This window comes from Cydia fagiglandana, chromosome 19, assembly GCF_963556715.1.
Source record: "Cydia fagiglandana chromosome 19, ilCydFagi1.1, whole genome shotgun sequence".
Classification (NCBI taxonomy): Eukaryota; Metazoa; Arthropoda; class Insecta; order Lepidoptera; family Tortricidae; genus Cydia; species Cydia fagiglandana.
The window spans coordinates 12,359,858-12,384,523 of NC_085950.1; the positions used below are offsets into that span (position 1 = coordinate 12,359,858).

General features: G+C 39.9%; 2 protein-coding genes across 2 annotated transcripts; both read left to right on the forward strand.

The window, feature by feature from the left end:
- Positions 1-156: 156 nt before the first annotated feature.
- LOC134674019 (transmembrane protein 234 homolog) lies at positions 157-22,186 on the forward strand. The gene is made up of 4 exons (XM_063532065.1): positions 157-386; positions 17,306-17,448; positions 18,758-18,917; positions 20,883-22,186. The coding sequence occupies exons 1-4, from the start codon at positions 371-373 to the stop codon at positions 20,948-20,950; spliced, it is 387 nt and encodes a 128-aa protein (XP_063388135.1). The 5' UTR covers positions 157-370; the 3' UTR covers positions 20,951-22,186.
- On the forward strand, positions 392-1,960 carry LOC134674020 (three-prime repair exonuclease 1). Its single transcript, XM_063532066.1, has one exon. The coding sequence runs from the start codon at positions 421-423 to the stop codon at positions 1,255-1,257; it is 837 nt and encodes a 278-aa protein (XP_063388136.1). The 5' UTR covers positions 392-420; the 3' UTR covers positions 1,258-1,960.
- Positions 22,187-24,666: the final 2,480 nt, after the last annotated feature.

The window sequence follows — 24,666 nt, forward strand, 5'->3', positions numbered from 1 at the left end:
GACTTGTTAGAAAGAGAGGAACCAGTGAACTTGTAGATTTAACACTAGTTATAATTTACTATTAAACCTTACCATATTCAGCAGATTTTTTCATATTTTGTTTCTTTAGTCGTGGTTTTCATAAAAATTTTGCGTGTAACGGAATGTATTTGAAACATCAACAAAAATCCAACCTCACTTTCATCTGTCATAGCTTTGTTGTCTTTTACACAAGTTTATTATAATGTCGATTAACTCGTATAATGAATTAATTACAGAATGACGACATCAAGTGAAAGTTCTCTTAGCAGCCGCAAATCAGTGAATCGAAACTTCCACTGTTGTCACCGTTATCACTAAGTACATTGTGCAATTGCATGACTCACTGGATATGTTGGACACAATAGGTAAGACACCACTGTTTTACTTACAGTTCCAACCATGGCTCCGATAGCCACATACGTGTTCTTTGATCTCGAAACTACCGGTCTTCCCAGTGAGGAATTTAACAAAACAAAAATAACCGAATTGTGTATGGTGGCAGTGAAACGCGAACATGTACTTGATACCCCGCCCGGTCACGTGCCTAGGGTACTCCACAAGCTTACACGGTGCTTCAACCCGGGCAAGAGGATCTCGGAGCCTAGCACCGAGCTCACAGGACTTGATAACTTCCTTCTAGAACACGAGAACTACTTTGACATCACAATTTTCGACATGATCAACAAGTTTCTAAACACTTTGACCAAGCCTGTGTGTCTTGTCACTCACAACGGCCGTAATTTCGACTTTCCTATTCTGAAACGACAGTTGGACATGCTAAATGTGAGATTTTCTGATGATATCTTATGTGCCGATTCGCTAGACGCCTTTAGTGATATTTTGGAAGAGAAAAAAGCTGATATCACAGTTGTAGAAGCAGAAAAGACAGATGAAGTTGACCTGGCCGCTGATAATTGCTTGTCTATGCAGTCTGTGAATGAAACAACGCCAAAACAAGCAAAGCTACCACTGCGACGTCCACATAAACCCGGAAAAGCAAAGCAGAGGCTCCCATTTAGCGAGAAGAGACTTAAAGACAGTTACAAACTATCGGACATTTACGAGAGAGTGGTAGGCCGCACGGCTGTTGATGCTCACAGGGCAGAGACTGATTGCATGCTGTCGTTGGAGATTGCTGTGGTACTCTCCAAGGAGTTCACATCATGGGTGGATGCTCATCATCGTCAGTTTTCTGAAGTGTCCCCAATGACCCCTGGAATAAAGATTGGTTCCTAGATGATAAGCCTGTGTGGTGTGCAAAGTGCAACATTTAAAGGTATTGCAGGTGTATTCATAGTAGTTCTAGTGATTTAATTTTAATAAATGTGTTAGTGCTCATAGTTTAAAAGTTAATTTTTAAGATTTTTGTCATTATATAATTTTTTTAATTTATTTTATTTGGTAACTGTAAGATTTTATCAGGACATGATTGTAAATTATCCTTGTCACACATTTTTAAGTGTTTCTGTATAAGACTGACATATATATAATTATGTAAACTAAGAACTATTCCAAATTCACACACAGCTCTGTATTGTACCTATGACTACCATACTTTCTATGCATTCATTTTATGTTAAAAAATGCCAAGTACTTCAGAATATTGGGTGATTCTGAAAATCATTCATAAATGCTATCAGATTTAGAGTCCATATTGGTTATTTTTGGACAATCTGAAATGTTCAGAATTACTAAATGTATTCTTAGCATTTCATACTTATTCTAGGCCAGGGCATACACATTTTTGTATTAGTATTTTTCATGACAGTTTTCTGAAATGTTTGTAATGATATTATTAGATTTATTTTGAATATTTTTACTGTGTTAATATATTTCATTCGTAAAGATTATTCGTATAAAGTCATGTCTTAAATACAGATTTTTGTATTTAATTTATGTTTACTTTAATTTTATTGGTAAGCTTTTACTTAACTATGTATTTTACTTGTAAATTGATCTCTATTCTATTGTTACAGAGCAGAAACATTAAAAATAATTTATAGTCATTCACAAATTTGTTTATTTTTATAGCAGACGAGCATATCATACTAACTTTTAACAAAAGAGCCATTAGTTAGGCACAAGAGCGTTGCGACAGTCTCGCCCGCGAGATAGAAAAGGACTGTAACACTATCTCGCGGGCGAGATACTATTGTGGTACTCCTGTGCCTGTGGGATTATACTGAGCAACTTTTAATGGCTCCTCTACACGATGGGCCAACGCCGGCCACTCTAAGGGACGCAGCCATGCGGTAGAATGAGATAGCAATATCACTTGCTCCCTCTAACTAGAGATGGGTAGGGGTGAGTAAATACTGAGTATTTACTCGGTATTTACTCAAAGCACCCGATAAATACCCGTATTTACTCATTTAGGTGGGTAAAAACGATTGCTTATAAAATATTCAAAAAGTGAGATTTAAGAACAAAATTGTCTTTTATTAAAGAGTGCTAACGTGTATTAACAATATCTATAAAATAAAAAGCATAGAGGGCGCTTAATTTAGGAAAAAAAGGTAATTATTAGTGAGAGGCAAATTGTGATAACAATTTTGTTTTAAATAAGCAGGTATTTACTTAAAAAATATGAGTACTTAAATTCTATCGATGTTCTAGATAAGTGCATGTCGCGCAAAAGTGCGTGTTTACGCGGCACTTACGACCTTTTATTAAGGGTTTTTTAAAGAAAACCCAAAAATGGCTCAACCTATGATGTTCAAAATATTGTTTTTTATACTCTATTATACGGCTAATCTCCCGATATGTTTTCATATTTTTTCTGAACTCTGGTTCGAAAGTTATAGAGAGATAAACATTATTTTGGCCTTTCGAAACGGTTTTTTTGCAAAAATATTCAATTTATCCAAAAGTGTTCTTAGAAACATTCCAGTTATTTTTGAAGACCCATTTTATGACGTGCAACACGTTGGTGGTTTCTGAGATATTTTTTTGTGAAAATTAGTCACACGTATGGAGTGCCCCTCTTAAAAATACATTTTTTACAATTTTGAGTACTTAATCCAGTAGCGGCTTACAAAATACACCTATATTTCAAATTTATATGCCCCTTTCAGCACTCTAAATAGTTTATACCCACCAATTTTGGTATAAACGAGTAAATACGGGTATATTGAGTAAATACTGAGTATTTACTCGGTATTTACCTGTGAGTATTTACTCACTACCCATCTCTACCTCTAACGTATAAATACGTCCCTTGGAGTGGCCGGCGTTGGCCCATCGTGTAGAGGAGCCATAATATGGAACCAACCCCGATCTCAAAAAAAAATTGGCTGTTCATACATTTTGGCTGGGGAGGGTAAATTTTTTTTCGCCAATTCGGGGTTGGTCCCATAGTAAAAGTTTCTCAGTATAATCCAACCTCCCTGGCAACGAGAATGCAGTAATTTTTTAGCCACCGTGTATAATACTCCAAATTTCAGCTGAATTGGATATCAGGAAGTGGTTAATAAACAGACCTAGCTAGATCGATTTATCGCTCCCGAAAACCCCCATATAGAAAATTTCATCGCAATCGTTAGAGCAGTTTCCGAGATCCACGAAATATATAAATATATATACCAAGTTTGCTCGTTTAAAGGTATAATATATATAAGATTTAAGAAGAGAAGGGCAAAATGTATGTAACAAAGACCCATAAATTCTGCGTACCATAAATACAGAGTTTACCTTGGACTCACTTTCCTGGCTTTACCATCAAGCTTTGCACCGCGCTGCGAGCATACCGAGCGCGCGAGATACACACTACCCGTTCTTTTCTAATTAATACAATTAGACAGAGACCGGTAGTATATTTCGGACGCCAGATACTGTCGCAAGTGCTCGCGGGCTATAGATAACCAATTTCCATATTTTTGCAATCAACTTACAGCGAGGGCGAGTCGGATACTTGTCGAACTCTGATATTAACTTTATTAGGATTCCGTATCTTAAAAGGAAAATCACTTTTGTGTATGCGTCTGGTCATTTATCACAGAAAATTTGTTCCGAAACTACTGAACTATATATATGTCGATGACCCAAAAACATAAGTTGCAGCCCCAACTCACTCTTTTCCGGTTTTTAGGGTTCTGTGTCTCCAAAGGAAAAAACGGAACCCTTATAGGATCACTCGTGCGTCTGTCTGTCCGACCATATATTCTCCTCCCTTTATCTACGAAACTACTGGGTCTAAAATTTTGAAAAAAAATACTCAAAATAGTTCTTTGCCTATTGATGACAGGAAACCCTAGAAATGTGCAATCAAGCGCGAGTCGGACTTAATTACTTCGTTTTTCATTCACGTTCCACATAAAAAATAGGTAGGTATATTGTTAAAAATTGAGTAATGTACGGAACCCATGGAACGTGAGTCCGATTCGCACTCGACCGGTTTCTGGGTATAAATATCGTACGCCAGTAATTCGCGGATCAGTCCGCGACCGCATCCAGTCACTACACACACTCGCTGCTGCGCGTACGCCTGCCTTTCACCAATTTCACCATGGACCCAATAGCAACCTACATCTTTCTCGACTTCGGAGCAATCGGCCGTCCCGAAGATAATTGTACCCCTCAAATTGTTTCCATGAGTTTACTAGCTGTCCGCAGCAAAGATCTCCGGAACATTCAAGACAAGACAAGAGAGGCTAAGATTTCGGAGCCTCCTGTCATACGCAGAAAATTCTACCATACCAAAAATAAAAACGGCAAATTGGATCTAGAGGCTGAGCTTCGTGAATTCATCTACCATCTAGACAAACCTGTGTGTCTGATCTCCTTCTGCGGGTTCTACTACGATTTTCCGATATTAAAAAAATGGCTTAGTTGTACGGATACGCAGTTTTTGGAAGATATGGCGTGTGCGGACGCTATGGCGAGCTTCTATGACATTCTATGGCCGCATGGTGAGAAAACTTCAAGAGCTTCGCGGCTGGAGGGAGAATTTCCATGGCCGAAGATGTTTGACCAGCCTAGCTTCAAGCTGGAAGCCGTGTATCACAGAGTGTTACAAGACACGAAGTACTACGCTGCTGGCGGAGACGAATACATAGATGAGGCGGAATTCCGTAATATGGCAGTGGTTCGAATAGCCGTGAAGCTAGCTGAAGAATTTATACCCTGGTTGGAGGCGAATTGTTATAAATTTAGTGAGGTACCCTTGTCGCCGAGGAAAAAAACTGTGCTTGGGCCGCGCTTATTGGAAATCAAGAGTGAGATACAATAATTTGCGTATAACACAATGGCCGACTTCAAAATAACTTGATTATTAATTTATTGAATTGTTTGAACGATCAAGTGAATTGTAGTGACTGACTGTTGTGCAATACTAAAATTAAACGTTGTTTGAGATGTTTTGGTTTTATTATGAGTCATTCGATATTAGAATATTGGTGATATTAACCAGATAAGTTACGTGGCGGTGACATTTTGAGGGGATTCCCCGTCCATAAATGTAGTGAAGTCGCACAAAAGAACTTAAGATTATTTAATTGAGGTCAGCACAATGATTTTTTTTAATTTGTATATCTTGCCTTTGAAAATAAAATTATATAAGTATTTATCACGATAAACGCGGACCGCTAGAGTTGCTGGACGCAGATTAGCGGAAGCAGTTATAAAGTTGACCCAAAAATTTTTTATTAAGCTATGAGCTTCATCACATATGTTCCTTGAGTAATTCTAAGCATTTCAAGCCTGGGAGCCAATAAGAAATGTGTGTCTACTCGGATTTGTAATGGATTCAAACTTTCAACCCCTTTTTAACCCTGTTAGGGGATGAATTTTACAAAACGCTGAAATTACTTTTCCTGTCTTTTAATAATATCCCCAAATACAAAGATTCAAGTCCCGCGTTCGAAAATTTTTTTGATATCCATACAAACTTTCAACTCCTTTTTCACCACCTTAGGGGATGAATTTTCAAAAACGCTGAAATTAGTTTTCTTGTATTTTAATAATATATCGTTTTACGAAGTTTCAAATTCCTAGCTTAAAATAAAACTTGAACCCCATACAAACTTTCATCCCCTTTTTAACCCCCTTAGGGGTTGAATTTCTCAAAATCGCTTCTTATCTCTTGTACACTTTATAAATGTAATCTAGTGTGCAAATTTCAACTTTCTATCTTTTGTAGTTTCGGCTCCGCGTAGCAAAAATCTCCAACCAAATTTTTCACCTTTTTACGTTTTTCTTGTAAAATTACTATGAAATTGAAAAAACAAATATCAGCAATGAATTCTACGTCTTTGGTTTATACGAAAATGATACCAAACTTGCCCTAGTACCCACCAGGATCAGAGTAGATTTTTTTTAAAGATGACGGATGGCGGCCGTCTTTGTACCCCACCCTCCCCCCCACTTCACGCTAGAAATGCTTAGAATTACTCAAATATCAGATGTGATGAAGCTCATAGCTTAATAAAATTTTTTTGGGTCATGTATGGCAGCGTTACATAACTGACTCCAGTAGATGGCGCTACAATCATATATTTTCTGTGTGTTCTAGTTTCAGATTTAGTATTAAATGAAAAAATAATTTTTGGTTTATGGACTTAAAAATTCATAGCTGACTGCGACAAAAATCCTTCGAAATTGGCTTATTTATATTTTTTTCAATATTGCAAATTAGTATTAGCTTTGCGAATTTATCTTAAAACCATAAAAAAATAAGCAGTGCGAAAGATGCGATATAATATAACATAGACTTTAAGCTTTTCTAGTGTGTCTAAATAAACACACACGCACCCTGTTTCATTCCTTTTGTGTTTCTTTGAATTTCATAATTTAGTTAACTATTACATCACCTATTAGTTTAATTTTTTCTTAACCTTTAGCCTATGAATTGCGAATACGGCTGCCACGTCCCAGGCATAGCATAGTGTGGGGCCACAGGATATTGATATTTGTTAACAAGGTTTTTTTTTTTATTATTATGAATGGGCTTACTCATGGCCACAGACTAGCCGAGGCGTAGACGTGGCCTACGATGGAGCGAGCTTGCCCAGAAGGTGCCTGTTCACTCTTGATTTGAAGGTTGCCGGGTTATAAGAACACGGAAATATAGACGCCGGCAGGGAATTCCATTCCTTGGCAGTTCGCATAAGGAAAGTAGAAGCAAAGCGCTTCGTGCGAATTGGTGGAATATCTACCATGTAAGGATGGAAACCGGCCGTGCGTCTAAAAGTCCGATGGTAGAATGGGGACGGTGGTATAAGCTCGTGTAGCTCTTGGGCACACTCCCCGAAGTGCAGCCTGTAGAATACCGACAGGCTGGCGACTTTCCGCCGATGGGCCAAAGACTGAAGCTTAGCCGTTAGCTTCTTGTCGCCAATCATCCTCCTGGCTCTGCGCTCCACTGAGTCCAAAGCGGCGAGTTGGTATTTAGCTGAGCCATCCCACAGGTGGCTGCAATACTCCATACACGACCGGACTTGAGCTTTGTAGTGTTAGAAGCTGTCCAGGTGTGAAGTATCGCTTCACCTTATTTAGGACGCCCAGCTTTCTGGCCGCAGTTTGAGCTTTAGACTCAATGAAGCTGCCGAAGCTGAGGACTGAACTCAGCTCCATGCCGAGGAGTTCCAGACTGTCGGCAATAGGTACAGATGCACCCCGGAAAGAAGGAGTCAGGTCGAATGGACTCCGTTTTGCGGAAAATAGACACGTCTGCGTTTTGGAGGCATTGAACGCGACCAGATTGTCATCACCCCACTGGGAAACGAGACTAAGGGTCAAGTTCATTCGCTCAACCATGGCCTCTCTCTGTGAACGTATATCCTCCCTGCTGTCCCCTGCACTAGCCAAATATCTTTCAACAACCGTACTGTCATCTGCATAACCTACAATGCTGGGTTGCAGCATGTCGTTAATGTGGAGCAGGAAAAGGGTTGCGGAGAGAACAGACCCCTGAGGAACACCAGCGTCAATGGCCATGAGGTCCGAAGAGCAGCCATCAATAACTACTCTGATCGACCGTTCACTCAAGAAATCAGATAGCCAGCTACAAAAGTCAGCAGGGATGCCGTATGCAGGAAGCTTGCTAAGGAGACTTGCGTGCCAAACCCTGTCAAAGGCCTTCGAGATGTCCAGTGAAACAGCAAGCGCTTCACCGTTCCTCTCGATGGCCTCGCCGCAGCAGTGCGTGACATACGCTAAAAGATCCCCAGTAGACCGACCTCGGCGAAAGCCATACTGACGGTCACTGAGCAGATCATTTGCTTCGAGGTATGCCAGCAGCTTGCCGTTAAGTACCCTTTCCATGACTTTACAGAGCATGGAGGTAATGGCGATTGGTCGGTAATTGCAGGGATCAGCACGACTACCCTTCTTGGGTACTGGCTGCACGTTTGCAAGCTTCCAGGATTTCGGCACCGTTCTTGTTTGGAGAGAGAGGCGGTACAGGCGTGTCAGTACAGGAGACAACTCAGGCGCACACTGCTTTAGTACACGTGCAGGTATACCGTCTGGTCCATTGGCCTTATTCACGTCAAGATTCTGCAGAGCTCGGCGTACCTCTTTTTGATGTATAGCAATTCTCTGCATAGAGGAACTGCATTGAGGTAGCGTAGGTGGAAGTTTTGAGCCTGCATCTAGACGTGAATTGCTCGCAAACAGAGAAGCAAACAAGTTAGCTTTCTCTGTCGCGGAGTGGGCCAGTGTCCCATCAGGTTTCTGCAGAGGTGGCAATGTGGGTCGGCAGAAGTTGGATTCGACCGCTTTCGACAGGGACCAGAACCGCTTGCTACCAGGAGGGTAGGAGGCGAGTTTGGCCCCTATTCGACTGACGTGGTCGAATCGGGCCTTTTGAAGCACCCGTTTGCAGGACTTGGCAGCTGAGTTAAAGGCTTTTTTCCTCGCGCGAACCCTCTGTGCACCAGCTTTGGTATCGCGGGCTAATACCCAAGCCTGGTATGCAGACTGCTTAAGGGCCTCGGCTCTAGCACAGTCCGAATTGTACCATGCTCGGGTCTTGTGATCGAGCGATAGGTCGGAGAACGGAATGAAATATTCCATTCCCTGCCGAATCACATCAGCAACAGCCTCAGCAGAACAAGAGGGGTCACCCGAAGAAAAACAGACCTGCTGCCAGGGGAAAGACGCAAAGAAATGCCGCATCTCATCCCAGTCCGCTGACTCGTATCGCCATACTCTCCTCGTGCCCCTAGGGCAGAGATCAGGAGGAGAGTGGATCGACACGGATTTCACTAGACAGTGATCGGACGATCCTAGCGGAGCTGAGACCGAAACCGAGTGCCTGTCTGGATCAGTTGTCAGCAGAAGGTCAAGGCAATTGGGTGTATGGTCAGTAACATCCGGTATCCGCGTCGCAACATTTACCAGCTGGGTAAGGTTTAGGGATACAGCAAATTTGCGCGCCTCCCTCCCAGCGTGGCAGGTATTCTTGAACGGGAACAGCCACTCCTCGTGGTGGGCGTTAAAGTCCCCAAGGAATACGAGTTGAGCCGCAGGGTACCGCTGTTGGGCTTTATCTGCCATCTCAGTAAGGTGGTCAAAGAGCCTAGTTGTCTCCTGGTTTCCGCTGTGCGATCGGTAGACACAGGCATACAGAGTTTTCTCTGAGCCCGAGTCAACCATAATCCACAAAATGGAAAACCCGGCAGCCTCAAAGCAACGGAGACGCTTGCAGCAAATGTCATCGCGGACGTACACACAGACCCCAGCACGTGCTCTGAACTTATGTTCCAGTGAGTAGCCTGGGTAGTTGAGGTACGACGCGTCCGCTGGGGTTTTGATTTGCGTCTCCGTCAAAAAGAATAGGTGCGGTTTTTCGGTTTCAAGATGGTGGTGGACCGGATCGATATTTGAGTGCAACCCCCTGATGTTGGTGAGGTGCACTTTCAATGGGAGGAAGTGCAGCCGGTGTTTAACCCTATTCTTTTTCCTTTTCGACTTCATGTTTGTGGAGTGTGGGATGGGTGAAAAAAATGCCTGTCGAGGTGTTGTGTTTACCAATTGGATCACTTGAGCTAATCCGGACAATGAGGAGCTCACTTGGAGACTGCGGGGACGCCCGAGCCCCCCTGAAATAACCCACCGGGTCCTCCCGTCCAGTCGCCATCTGGCACGGTGGAGCTATTCCAGGATTTTTCGCTAGGTGGCGGGGCAGCCTCTCGTACGTGGCTGTCGTACAATTGGGCCCCCAACTTCCTGCGGTCGGCCACCGGCAAGACCGTGCCTCGGATCCCGCTACCCTCCAGCGTGAGCCGCTCGGCCCGACGTCACTCAAGAATCCAAAAACCGGCATTATGCAACACAACTGACAGCCAATCATCCCCCAAAGGCACTGGTACTCCCGCACATAGACGAAACGCAGCAAGGCTGCTTGGCGCCTGACTCCGGCGGGAGGGTGGTAGCAAACCAGGCGGCCCCTTGCGGGACCTACCACCGCTGGTTTGGACGTAGTTTAAGGACATACCCGGGTCCAAAATATTTTCAAATAAATGTATTTTTATTCTAATGACAGCTGGAGCCAATTTAATTTGACCTAACGCGTTTTAACAGCTATCGGAGCTTTTACATAGCTGTGTGTGTACAGACAATAAACTAAGTTCCTATATATTATTAAATTGTAAAACGGGACCGATTTAATCGAGTATTTAAATTTTTATGATTTACCTTCGACCAGCGGCGTAGCGTATGTGTTTGCCGCCCGGGGCCGATCAGAAATTTGCCGCCCCGTTTATGATAAAAAATGTTAAAATAAAACTTTTTTTTCTTGGCTGGCAATCATTTATATAATTATTTAAGCAGGTATTTTAAGTATTTAGTATATTACGTTATATTATGATGGTTTGTGTTTATTTAATTTAGTTTTGATAAATAAATCAACTTGCCTAAACAATTATATTTCAGAAATAAAACCATGTACATAAATGACATAACATATTATAGGTCACGAAATGAATGCTCAAAAAACGTTGTAGAGGGAAATGTTAGGAACACAATTTTTGACTCCGTAACTTTATTTGGACTAGTTAGGAGTGAATATATCAAAAGTCCCCGGCTGTAGCCCCGGTGCTGTTTATCAAGATAAAATTATATCATTTATATCAAGATAAAATTATAGGATAGGATATCAAGATAAAATTAAAATCCCTAAATAAACTTTCAAGAGCGGGTATCTCAAAAACTATTCAAGATATCGAAAAACTTGACTGGATAAAACTTGTAACTAATTTTATTAGCTTTCGGTTTGTCTTAGTATTCATGTCGATAAGACGCAAAGTTTCCAAGATATTAATGAAAAACCGAAAAATTCGTCCTTCTTTCCTCAGCATCGGGGCTACGGCCGGGGACTCTTGATATGTTCACCTCCTAACTAGTCCAAACAAAGTTACGGAGTCAAAAATTGTGTTCCTTGCATTTCCCTCTATACCTTCTTATTGCTCGGCCTATCTGTTATTAGAAATAACAATCATTTTATAATTTTTTCAAGTTCAAGCAAAGAACCGAAACATGATCTTCGACGTCATTGGGAGTTTCAGAAAATAGTGTACCCAATTAGCGTGAGTTGTTAAGAAAAGTTAATCACTGTCAGTTTTGTGACGATAATAAAATTAAGCATTATATTTCAATGGAAACTTGGTTTAAGCTGTTAGCAATATTATAATGTAAAAAAATGCAAAAAGTTAATCCCATGAAGATTTCATATGGTTAATTGTCGTCATAAAACTGACAGCGATTAACTTTTCTTAACTAGAGTCTTGTTAATGAAAGTTGTTAACGAAACCTGCAAAATTTCAAAATATCTATAATATGTATGTATATTATAAAAATTATGCAATCCTTGTGATGCCTGCTGTAGATTTTTTTGATATTACCGCGTTTTTGCATGTTCACCTTTCATTGGGGATACTATTTTCTGAAAACTCCTCATTACACCTTTCAACATAAGTTCATAGTGTTAACTGCTGCTCTGACTTCTTTATTTGTTATCAAGCTAACAGTAAATTAAATACTGACCGATAGTGAATAAAAATAACGAACACAGCAGTGTTACTTAGAAAGTTTAATAAATGTGTCTATTCCTTGCACGTGCAACTTGTGCAAGGCACAAACAATAGATAGAAGACCCGAACATTTTTTTTGGATTTTATTGCTATGAGTTCGGGAGATTCCAAGTAAGTCGTCATTATAAATTTTGCTAATTACGATTTACGGAGTCTGCTCTTTGAAATTCGTGTATAAATAAGTAACTACTGTCAATACCTCGCAGGGAATTAACATTTTGTTCGAGTTACGGAGTCGAAATAATCCTATGTTTACCGCGTTTTTCTATTTAAGTATTTTAAGTATGAGAAAAAACGTCAATGACTGAGAATTACGACTTCGCATTATCGAGATCACACTGTATTTCCAAAATAAAACGGATACATATTATGTACCTACTAATTACTCGGTAGCTCGGCACCTAATTCTAAGGTACAGTGCCAGCCACTTGAATAGCCTCACTCACCAAAATTAATATTTCTCATAGTAATATAAAAGGAGATATACATTAAACATTAAATATGAAATAAAACAAGAAGCCTTGTAATAGTAAATAAAATATTTATTGTTATCTAATCAAAGTTTTAAGAAATAACGTCAAACAAATAATTGGCCCTTCCACTTGAATAGCCTCACATGCTAAAGGATACTTTTTAGTTATTAAAACTCTTTCGTTTAATATTTTGTATACCTTCCATTAGACCTTATTAATTCGAAAATATGATTAGGTAGTGATTCATATAAAGAATTTATGTAATTAACGTCCACAGAAACCCAAAAAGTGTAAATAGCTTGAATCAGTTCTTCTTTATTACTAAACTGTCTTCAGTTGTAATAAACTTGCCGAGACAGTCAACCCCAGGCATTCTCCATGATGTTCAGATCAGGAGACAAGGAGGGCCAATCTAGAACTTCTATCTGGTTTTCTTCAAACGACTTTGTAACTATGGCTGACGTGTGTATGGGAGCATTATCATGCTGAAAAAAATTTTTTTTTCTACTTATTACTTTTCTGATCTTACTTTTAGTTTCTTTTAATAAATTTAAATACTTTTCAGCATTTAGTCTTCCATCTACCATAATTAAATCAACAGTACCATAGTAAGAAATTGCTCCCCAAACCATCACCGATCCGAGAGTTGAGTGATGACGTTATAGTACTTTCGGATCTTTCCTTAGGTCATGAAAGTAATATTTAAATCCATCTGGACCATCTAGATTAAACTTTTTCTCATCACTAAAAATCACATTTCGCCACTCGGTTTTCCAGCACATGTACTTTTTGGCAAAAGACAGTCGATCCGCCACATGTTGTTCGCGCAAAGGAGGTTTACTCATGATTTTTTTCGTTTGAGGTGGGATGATGTTCTAATAATTCGTCGAACTGTAGAGAGATATACTCTAGTATTTATTTCACTAGCTATCTGCCTGGCGGTCTTGGTGGAATTTGAAGCAGAGCGTAAAATAAGTCGACGTTCACGATCCATAGTGGCAAATTTTGTGCGTCCTTTATACTGGTGGCCGTAATTTTCCTTATTTTTAACATAATTATTAATAACTTTAGGGCTGCGACCTATTTTTTTAGCTATCTCACGATGGGATAATTTATGAGTTAAATAAAAATTAACCTTTTCAATTTCTAAACTTGTAAGTTTTTTGCCACGTCCTATAGTCACAAAAACATTGTGTTTATCGCGTTACTGCAGGTACTTAATAGAATACCTTCTGTATTATCTAATCATAATAAAATAAATTTGAAAGCGAAACATAAATGCACGGTTTGGACAATTATGTTACACTGAGGCTATTCATGTGGACGACCCGTATTAGCTCTTGCGTCCACGACGTTTCGCGCGCAGACAAGTTCGGGCTTGTTAATGTGTCGTTCGATAAACGTCAGGGCGTACAATTCAAATTTAAGATATATTGATAAAAATTATCACGTATAATCATAATACTCACAATATATAGGTGAGGCTATTTAAGTGGTTGGCACTGTAGATATTGTACCTAGTTTACGCACATACGCCTAAAACTTTCAAACTTGGAATATATGTAATTACATTTAAATTACTCAACATTTAAATACAATAAAAATAAGTACTACGTACTTACCTTTCGACAATAATTCAATAACAATTCGCAAATCGAATCTATTATTTGTTTCCGTAAATATTGCACTTTGCACTACACTTGCACTGTTCTCAAACTCGAAACAAATGACGAACTTTGTTTGTTGTCATCCCTGTCATTAGTAAACCGTTAACATAAGTTCGAGAAATAAAAAAACCCACACATTCCAAAATAAGGTTTAAAGTTATAAAAATAAGGAGTAATATTGTATAGTATAGTAAAACAGACCCTTTTAGCTCTTTCACCATCGCTCTTTCGTCCGTTCGTGTGTAAGCTCGGCGGGCGCTCGGGATGCCGCGCTCCGGCCGGCATTGACAGCAATATCGATATCCGCACCGCCGCCTCGCGACGTTCGCGCCATCGGTTTTTGAAAATCGTGATTTCTTAATTTTTTTATTTTTTAAATGCCGTGTTTGCCGCCCCCGCTTATGTGCCGCCCGGGGCTATGGCCCCCCTAGCCCCCCCCACGCTACGCCTCTGCCTTCGACGTTTCGAGGACGACCTTGTCCCCGTGTGGTCTCGTGGTCCCGTTTTGCAATTTGATAATGTGTAAAAATCGTGAGAGTTTAGAGAGTAGGTAGTTCCTATTAGTAGGAGATCCCCCATATATGGGACCTTCACCAATTTGTCTGACGGATGAAACAGAACATAAATAGGGTTGCCTAAAGAAAAATGATCAAGGCTATTTTTAATAAATTTTTGAAACAAAAGTTTTTTTGGCAAATTTCACCGATTTGTCTGACGAACGAAATAAGTTTCAATGGAAAGTATACAACTTGTACAACATAAATCAACTAGGTTGCCTATCTTTTTCCGGTCACTATTATGTGGTTGCCGTGTTTAAAGAGGTGATTTTATATCGATAATTGCACTCATCTGTCTGACGCTTGAATTATACATCAAAATGATGGTAATTTTATTGCAAATACAATGGTATAGGGTTGCCTGCGAAAATCCGGTCACAAATTAATTATGGCAATCCTGAAAATTACGCGTTTCTGAGAAAAACCAAATTATGAGTAACGAAAATGCGGACAAACCAATACTTACATTATGACTTAAAACTTTATGGAATACAATAGAGACCCTCTCGTACCATTACGCAAAAAAGCGGCCAAGTGCGAGTCGGACTCGCCCATGAAGGATTCCGTAGCAGCAAGCAATATAATAAAATTGCGTTTTACGATTTATGACGATTAAAAAAAAACTACTTACTAGATCTCCTTCAAACCAATTTTCGGTGGAAGTTTGCATGGTAATGTAAATCATATAATTATATTTTTTAGTTTTATCAGTCTCTTATTTTTGAAGTTACAGGGGGGGGACACACATTTTACCACTTTGGAAGTGTCTCTCGCGCAAGCTATTCAGTTTAGAAAAAAATGATATTAGAAACCTCAATATCATGAAGACCTATCCCCACACGTATGGGTTTGATGAAAAAAAAATTTAAGTTTCCGTTCTAAGTATGGGGGACCCCCAAAATTAATATTTTTGTGTGAAAATCTTAATGCGGTTCACAGAATACATCTACTTACCAAGTTTCAATAGTATAGGACTTATAGTTTCGGAAAAAAGTGGCTGTGACATACGGACGGACAGACAGACAGACATGACGAATCTAGAACCCTTAGAACCCTTAGGGTTCCGTTTTTTGCCATTTGGCTAAGGAACCCTAAAAACGGTAAAAAACTCACATTTGTTGTGGGAGCCCCACTTAAATATTTATTTTATTCTGTTTTTAGTATTTTATTATGTTATAGCGGCAACAAAAATACATCGTCTGTGAAAATTTCAACTGTCTCTAGCTATCACGGTTCGTGATAAAACTACAGCCTGGTGACAGACAGACAGACAGCGAGACGGACAGTGGAGTCTTAAAGTCTATTTATTTATTCGGTAGACTAAAATGACATTTCATAGTATGATTTCATGTCCATACTATGAAATGTCATTTTAGTCTACTGAATAAAAAAATAGACTTTAGTAATAGCCGTTTTTACCCTTTGGGTACGGAACCCTAAAAATGGAATGAGTTTCGAATAATAATAAATTAGATTGGTCTTCGTGGGACGGCATAATTGTTCTCACGCGGCATTTAGTGACGTCATTTCCTATATAATCAGCTATAGGAAATAGTGGTTTGCGGTGAAGCTGATAATCATTTATTGAAGTCATTATTTTTGCTATTATCAACCAAATAGGTACTTATTGTCGATTTTTCAATAAGGCGCTATTTCCATATAGCTTTAACTTGAAATCGACCTTATCGACAACCGACTATGTGGTAACTTTTGGTTGAAAACGTCACATCGTGGGAACTCTGTGATACTGATTAAACAACGCAAACTATTGTGTTTGCGGTTGTTAGAATTATCTCGATGAGTATTAGTTGCCTGTGGAAAAAGTATAGGTAGTCAGCGTTAAAAGTGAAACCCGAAATGAAATTTTTGCCAAAAAAATATTTATTACAAACTTTTATTTAACTTGCTGCGTATGTATGTTGATGTCAAATCTTGTATACGCTAAATTAGATTATTCAATTGATCTGAAACTTGACTATGACAATCCAATATTATGTTACCATCAAGCTGATCTGATGAAGGGCACAGGAGGTGGCCATGGCCAATGGCCATAGAAACCTTGTGATAAAACAACGCAATCCAATTTTGTTAGGGTTTGTTAGAATTGTCTCGATGAGTATTATTATGTATATTGATCAGTCTAGCGATAAAACCTTGTATCCCATGCTTTATTTACAAAAAAAACATGTTGGTGAAATCTACAGGGCCGGCTCGTGATATTTTACGGTTACCTATGTTCTGTTCTGAGATTACTCTCATTCCAGCCAAGGGGCTGTCCATAAATTACGTCATCGTTTTTTTGACGATTTTTGACCCCTCTCCCTAATATCATCCAAAAATCATGCTTCGAATGACCCAGTTTCCTCCTACGTCATGCTACCATCATCCGATGTCCAGACCCCCCCCCCCTAATTTGAAATGACGTAATTTATGAATAGCCCCCAAGAGCGGCTAACTTGGGAAAAGATGCTTTCGTATGTTCGGCAGTTCTTTCCCACGCCTTTGTCCTTTGCTTGTATGTTACTTCATCAGTCGGATAACAAGTATAACCGATACAGGTTTACTGGTGCTAACGGGTCTGCTGTGGGGGTGCACCAACCCCTTCATCAAGCGAGGCACGAAGGGTCTGCGCGACGTGCGAGCTGGCACTTGGCCCGCACAGGCCTGGGCTGAAGTCTGCTTTCTGCTCGGGAATTGGAGGGTAAGTGGTTATCCCTTCGGGTGGCAGCACCTCCGGTTGAACGGCAGGAGAAATGGCGCGGCCATTTTTTAAATATGCCTCTGCGTGGCAGAGGCCGCGAGAAGGTTCGGTCATAACAAGCCCGTAATTGGCAGAGACCGTCTCGCGGCATCTGTGCGACGCTGCATTTCGCGCCTAAAATAAAACCGTTAAAACTATGCCTTGCTTGCTCACTCTTGCAAGATGCATTCGTCAATAAACAAGGATAGTATTCCCTAACGGTCGATTTCCCGCGTAAAACAAAGTGACGCGCCAAATTCGCGATGATCACCCATTGAGGCCCCGCCACTTGACGTATATTTTTCCAAAATGGCTGCGCCACTCAACGGGCTTGTTATGTCTGTCCTCCTCGCGGCCACCGCCACTTACCGTAGAGACCTCGAGGAGGACAATGCCACTCGAAGGGTTATACTGGGGGTGCACCTACCCCTTCTCGAAGTACACTCAGCAGCAGAAGTTGCTAAGCGAGCGAGGTGTTCTAAATGACCTTGATGCGACTTTATTGTTAAGAGCCAACAGGAGTGGTCATTTGCCCATACAAACGTACTCGACTGTTTCCTCCGTGGTTTTTGAAGCTGGAGCAATGATTTTTTCAACACAGATTAATATTGTTAATATCGGTGTCGGATCGTTTTGCTTTTTTAGAATTTTTTGTTTTTTAAGGCGCTAGAGCCCTTCGAAAATAGCCGAAATCGCCTAATTGATCGCGCAATGAGAGGCGTGGTATTCAAAACTGATATCAATTAGCCAAAATAGCAAAACGGTCCGACATAAATAATTTCATAATCATTTAGATTTCCAAGTTTGGTTAAGTTTTATTTTATTTTATTAGGTAATTTTGAACACCTCGCCCGCTTAGCAACTTCTGCTGACTGTAGGTAGGTATGCTTCTTGCTCGGAAACTGGAGGGAATGCTCTATTACTTGTCTTTATAAGGTGTCTGTGAATATCCTGGACTGCTGAATGAATTGATGAGAATACCGTAAATTTTTATTTTATCGCCACAATGATAAATTGTGCGCTGCCCTTTTGCGACGAGATTAATAATCTTGCTAAAGGTCAACATCGCTGCGCCTACTGGTAGTTGGTTGACATTAAATATAGCTAGCCTTCTTGTTTGTGTGGCCCGTTGCATGTTAAATCTCAGATCTATTAAAACTATAGAAGTTTTGGGTTTTCTGCTAGTTTCCTTATTCCTCATCTGACTCATTTTATAGCCAAAGAAAAGCTTCAAATATAGCAGATATTTTAAATCAGCACTTCTTTCCAGTACGTGTTGCCATGGCTGGTGAACCAACTGGGCTCGCTGGCGTACCTGTTCGCCGTGCGTCGCGCGCCGCTCTCACTGGCGGTGCCGGCGGCTAACGGGCTGGCGTTCGCCGCCACCGCCGCCACCGGAGCCGCTGCCGGGGATCGGCCGCTAGACAGAGGTAGGTCAAGAGGTAGGAGAGAGGAAGACAAGAGACATCTGTTGTGTGTGAGCTCGCTCTCACTGGCGGTGCCGGCGGCCAATGGGCTGGCGTTCGCCGCCACCGCCGCCACCAGAGCCGCTGCCGGGGATCGGCCGCTAGACAGAGGTTATTTTTCCTATAGCACTTTTAGTCTACATCGCGAACGGCCCAGAACGCAAAATGCCTACATCATTTTCGTCGATTTATCTTTACGTTAGCGATGTCGACTATTCTGTGCTGTTTGGCGTTCGGCCATTTGAAGATAACTAACGGACCTAACCTACCTAGTGATATAAAAAAGTGGTCATTTTGCGTTCTGGACCGTTCGCGAAGTAGACTAAAAGGGATATTGGCAAAATATTACACTAGTCATTTTGCGTTCTAGACAGTCCGCGACTATACCGTATCTACTAGAGACGTGTGTCCCATAGCTATTGAATCAGTTGATGGGCTAAACTGGGGCAGTAGATACTATTGGCGCGTTGTTTTATCCGCTACTGTTAATTGTGACTGTATTACTATAGGTGTATTCATGTGTATAGGTGGGGTAATACTTAGCGTACCAATTTAATAATCCATCATCAAATCTTCATCTTTCTAACGTAAAGTAGTTTTTATAATAGCGCCAATAAATTTTCAAACCCCCTTTGGGTTTACTACCGCGGTTTCCTGTTTTCCTACACCGAAAACAGGTGGTAGATAAATATTAAATGTTATTTACTTACTCCTAGGCTTCCAACGCGTACATATCAATACCTATACTGCAACTTAATAATATGTTGTGCAATTAACAAGTTGTTTATGGCCAAAATTAAAAAAGAAACTCAATAAATAATCGTGCCAAGAAAACGGAATGGTCAAAATTATTAACATGAGCTGCCAACCTTGTCTGCGCGGAGCAGCAGATTAATAACTTGAGTTCATAATTTAAATATTTTCCGTATTTATGAGTATTACGCAATGTTTTCATCACATTTTGTTGTAGTGTAGGGATTGTATCAGCAGTACAAAACAGGTTTCCAAGTATTTAAAATAAATATAAAAACAATGTATTTTTGAAATCGTGAAAGTGCATAGGAGGAAAGTCATGACCCCCATAAAAATTCCAAAAACGGCATTTTCATGGGCTACACGATAATCCGACTACAACGTTAAGGCGGGAGCTTCCGCCTTAATTTTCTAACCTAACCTATCCGAGTCGGACCTGCCTTAGAAGGTCTTGCTCGCTCGCTTAGGATTAGTGTTTTTTTTTTATCGGAAACCATGGTTTCGCACCATGGGGTTTGGTGAGGAGTCAGCTTTTACGAAGACTATCTCCCAAAGCCTTCGGGAAGCAGTTTTTTACTTGGAAACCATGGGGTTTGGTGAGGAGACAGCTTTTTACGAGTACTATCTATAAAAAAAAATTGAACCTTGAACTCAGCGTCAGATATTGAACAGTTGAGCCCAAATTCGTATCCAGTTGTCTTATCTGTGTATATACCTACACCGTGTTTTTTATTGAATTCCGTTAACTTCGGGGTATGGTTGAGAACGTTTAAGTGAACTAATTGGCATAGTTAATTTAAAAAAAAAAAATTTTTTTTCCTTTTTTTTAAAGAAACACGGGCATTACATTTAACTCAACCAAACAATTGAAATCTGTGACACATCAATGTCATTTCGAACATCGATCGACCGAGATTGTACTTAAGTTTAGTAGCAAATGTATGAACTCATTCTTAACACTAACCAATATGTAAACCAGCCCTAAGGCAAGTGGACACGCTTGCAGAGTCCTTATAGGAAAAAAATAAATTATTGATTATCTCCGAAATGGAGTTAATTAGAACATCGGTGTCTTTGAGAAAGTTACTTAATTTAAGCTCAGGAATGCACCCTTGAAATTAACGGAAATAAAAAAAAACACGGTGTAGAATTAAGATTTGGTATGTTTGGTTCCAGGTTCGATTCTCGGGATAGCGCTAATCGTGGCGGGCACGGCGCTGTGTTGCTGGGACCAGGTGGACTAGCCTCGGCTGTTATCAGGTTTTGTCACGTGATAAAGATGGCATAAGACATCATGTATGTAAGATGTGAATAATTTATTTTGACAGTTTGAAGTCTACGTTTTATAACGGGGTTGTTAATGTAAGGTATAAAGTTATGGAGGGTAGACGCTGTATAAAATGGTGCAAAATATTGTGACATAATTTTGACAGCTGTCAGATGGAGTTGAAGTTGAACGGATGTACGGCCTCCAATAGAGTCCATCAAGCTAACACAGCAGCAACTTGTACAGAACAAAGTGAGGGAGTGTCATTAAACGTCATAATTTCATAGACATTCGACATTGTCACACTCTGTCATTGCAAATGACATGCATAGTTAGCTTTGTCCGACTCTAACTAGGTTTTCAAGCTCTTACGTTTAATTTGACAATTAGCGCAGTACAGCGCCATCTACGTCAGCTGTGAAATTTGCGGCTACTACATTTTGCACTAGGTACACTTAGTACCTTACGTATTTGAGCATTCCTTTGTCTGTGGAAGTATTAAAAACAAAATCTTTTTTCCATATACTTTATTAATTTCTCATTTGTTTTCTACATCTATTTATTGCGTCTAAATGTTTCAATAAATATTGCACGTCCGTACGTATCTTATTTAATTACAAATAAGTAGAGTTTAATAGAGTCCATCAAGCTAACATAATAGCAGCAACTTGTACAGAACAAAGTGAGGGAGTGTCATTAAACGTCATAATTTCATAGACATTCGACATTGTCACACTCTGTCATTGCAAATGACATGCATAGTTAGCTTTGTCCGACTCTAACTACTTTTTGACAATTACCACAGTATAGCGCCATCTACGTCAGCTGTGAAATTTGCAGCTACTACATTTATCACTAGGTACTTACGTGGTTGAGCATTCCTTTGTCTGTGGAATTATTAAAAACAAAATCATTTTTTCCATATACTTTATTAATTTCTCTTTTATTTTCTACATCTATTTATTGCGTCTAAATGTTTCAATAAATATTGCACGTCCGTACGTATCTTATTTAATTACAAATAAATAGGCACTGGAAATAATATATTTCGCAAAATATAAAAAATATACTTAAATTCTACTTATTACATGCTTCAGGAGATGTAGAATTTGTTTCAAATTTAATTTATAATGTTATGATAGTACACAAGTCACGAACACAACTATTACCTCAATGTATTTAAATAATACACCGAAATACAAATATACTTTTACTCTTTGGAGTTTTCTTTATTAAACATATATTTTTTAACATACAACTGTGAGACCACAATTAAATGCTTAATTATTTACAAATCATTAAATTCTAAATTACCAAGAGTAGGTGAAAGTTATTGACATGTTTTTAAGGAAAATCTTAACAAGAATTAATTAATGTTTTATAATTTTTACTCGCTGGTCTGTGTAAATGCTGGTGTGTGTTAAAACTGTGAAAAATAACACTTCTTGGACACACATCTATTATTTTTTAAATTTTCATTAGATTTTTACATAAAATTAGATAACATGGCAACAAAATTAAACAAAATTAACCCTTTATAAGGCATATAGGTGTCAGGAATTATGCAAAATTGAACTCTATCACTTTGAAATAAAATTCAAAATCAGTTGGCAATATATTCCCTCTGCCTTATAAAGGCTTAAGAAGCACTTAACTGATTGCTACTAATTTATTAATAGAGTATGACTAGGAGTCGCGGTGTTAGTTGTGCTAGTTTCTCAGGTAAAGATAGGGGTACACCTAATCTTTGGCTGAAGTTTCCAAATAGATGTAATGCACTGGGGTTTAAATAAAACTCCTTAGTAGGTACATCAAACTGTGCTCTACCGCAAAGTGTGATCGAAAGAAGAGCTATACTTATACACGGTGGCCAAAAAATAAGTGCGTTCCCGTTGCCAGGGAGATTTGGGATTATACTGAGCATTTTTTACTATGGGACCCCTAAATCGCGAAAAATTAAATTACCCTCCCATAGAACATGGACCAGCCATAATGTATGAAACAGCAAAAATTTATTTTCGCAATTTCGGGGTTGGTCCCATAGTAAAAGTTGCTCAGTATAATCCCAAAACCTCCCTGGTAACGGGAATGCACTTATTTTTTGGCCACCCTGTATAATACTATCTTGTTATGATTGCGCGAGTAACGACGACGTTTGACAATATGTTATATTGTTAACCTGATAATAAGTCAATATGGTGGTTGTTGTGTAGGTAGTTATTAAATTTGATGTTTTCTTTTGGACCGCCCTTGGGTGTGGCCTATAACATGAGCAAATAATTAAAACATAGATTGTACTTCTCAAACGGTGATACGTTTGTTCAACAACTTTTACAAATTATGAAGTATTTAGACTCCCTATTTTTCATACAAAATAAATATTATCTTCAATGGACGCCATCGCCACCTCATACCATTGTGATTGACGTTGCTTGTCAAGCCTTAAACATAACAAAATTCGCAATACATTGCGTCTTTGAATAACCTTTAAAGTGTATTAAAAATCAAAGTACGAGTTATTTTCAAAAGTCGCTGAACAAATGTTGATCAGTATGAGGAGTACTGCCTACAGTTAAATTTTTTGGTCATATTACAGGCACACCCTGTTTATCGTAGAGCACAGTGGTTGTACATTTTGGCTGTAGATAGAGCATTCGTACCTATGTAAGTACAGTATGGTAATGTAATGACTAAAGTCAGCAGTAGTTCCTAATCGCATCGACAGCTTGCGCGAGTTTCGTAAGAGCTGCGCGCGCGGCGGCCTCCTCGCGCGCTAACTGCCGGCGCTCGGCTAAGAGTGCGCGCGCACGCTCGGCCTCGGCGGCTGCAGCGCGCGTCGTCTGTGCGCACTCTACCCGTAGGCGTGTGTTGCGGCGGTGAAGCGTTGAAATTTCTTTCTTGCGAGCTGGAATGGAAAGAAACGAGATTGTGAATATGGAAACATGAATCGCTAGAAATTGTCCATCACTTTTTTTTGGTTTCGCGCCATAAAGGTAACCATGCTATGTATTTGAAGATCACGTTCTAGAGGTTAGGTATCTCTGTTTCTGGGCTTAACTCTTAATTTGGAGCTAGCTACTAATTACAGTCACAAGAATATTACCTGCTTCAAACTCCTTATAATTCTTAATGAGAGTTTCGATGCCAGGCCAAGCGGGTTCCTCGACCTGGCAAGCGGCCTCGCGCCGCTCGCTCTCCAAGCCAACCCCCGCGGCCGAGCACAGCGGTTCATCCATCGACGTCGCCGGACTCGACGTCCCCGCTGCCGACTCTTGCACACTCTTCAGCGATATTATCTTAGATATATTAGGTATATTAATTTTAGGATAATTTAAGTACGGCTGTTCAACTTTTATAGGTTTTTGGATGTTCTCACTGTCGAATCCGGGGTTTAGGTCTCGTTTTCGGGAGTCCACGCCGCTGTATAGCTTCACACTTCTGTCGGCCATTTTGGAAAGCCTGTTTAGTTCGGAGAAGTTCTTTTCTGCTAACGCGTGGATGTCGCTTTCTCCGTCATCACAAGAGGAGTCCAATCGCTTTTTGATCAGATTGTTGTTCTCGTTGACGCATTTCTTGATTTCAGTTAAGAGCTGCAGCTGTCCGTCCGGGTCCAGGTCTATTTCTTTATGGGGGCGGGGTTTCTTTGCGGTGGCTTCTTGGATTGTCCCGTTTCTTCGTTTTCTTTCTTGCAAT

What these genes read in the sequence shown, in the direction of transcription:
- LOC134674019 (XM_063532065.1), top strand. An exon ending in TTCTGCTCGGGAATTGGAGG is followed by an intron (nt 17,449 to 18,757) that starts GTAAGTGGTTAT and finishes ACTTCTTTCCAG; the next exon opens with TACGTGTTGCCATGGCTGGT. An exon ending in GGATCGGCCGCTAGACAGAG is followed by an intron (nt 18,918 to 20,882) that starts GTAGGTCAAGAG and finishes GTTTGGTTCCAG; the next exon opens with GTTCGATTCTCGGGATAGCG.
- LOC134674020 (XM_063532066.1), top strand. Translation starts at nt 421, where the DNA reads ATGGCTCCGATAGCCACATACGTGTTCTTTGATCTCGAAACTACCGGT.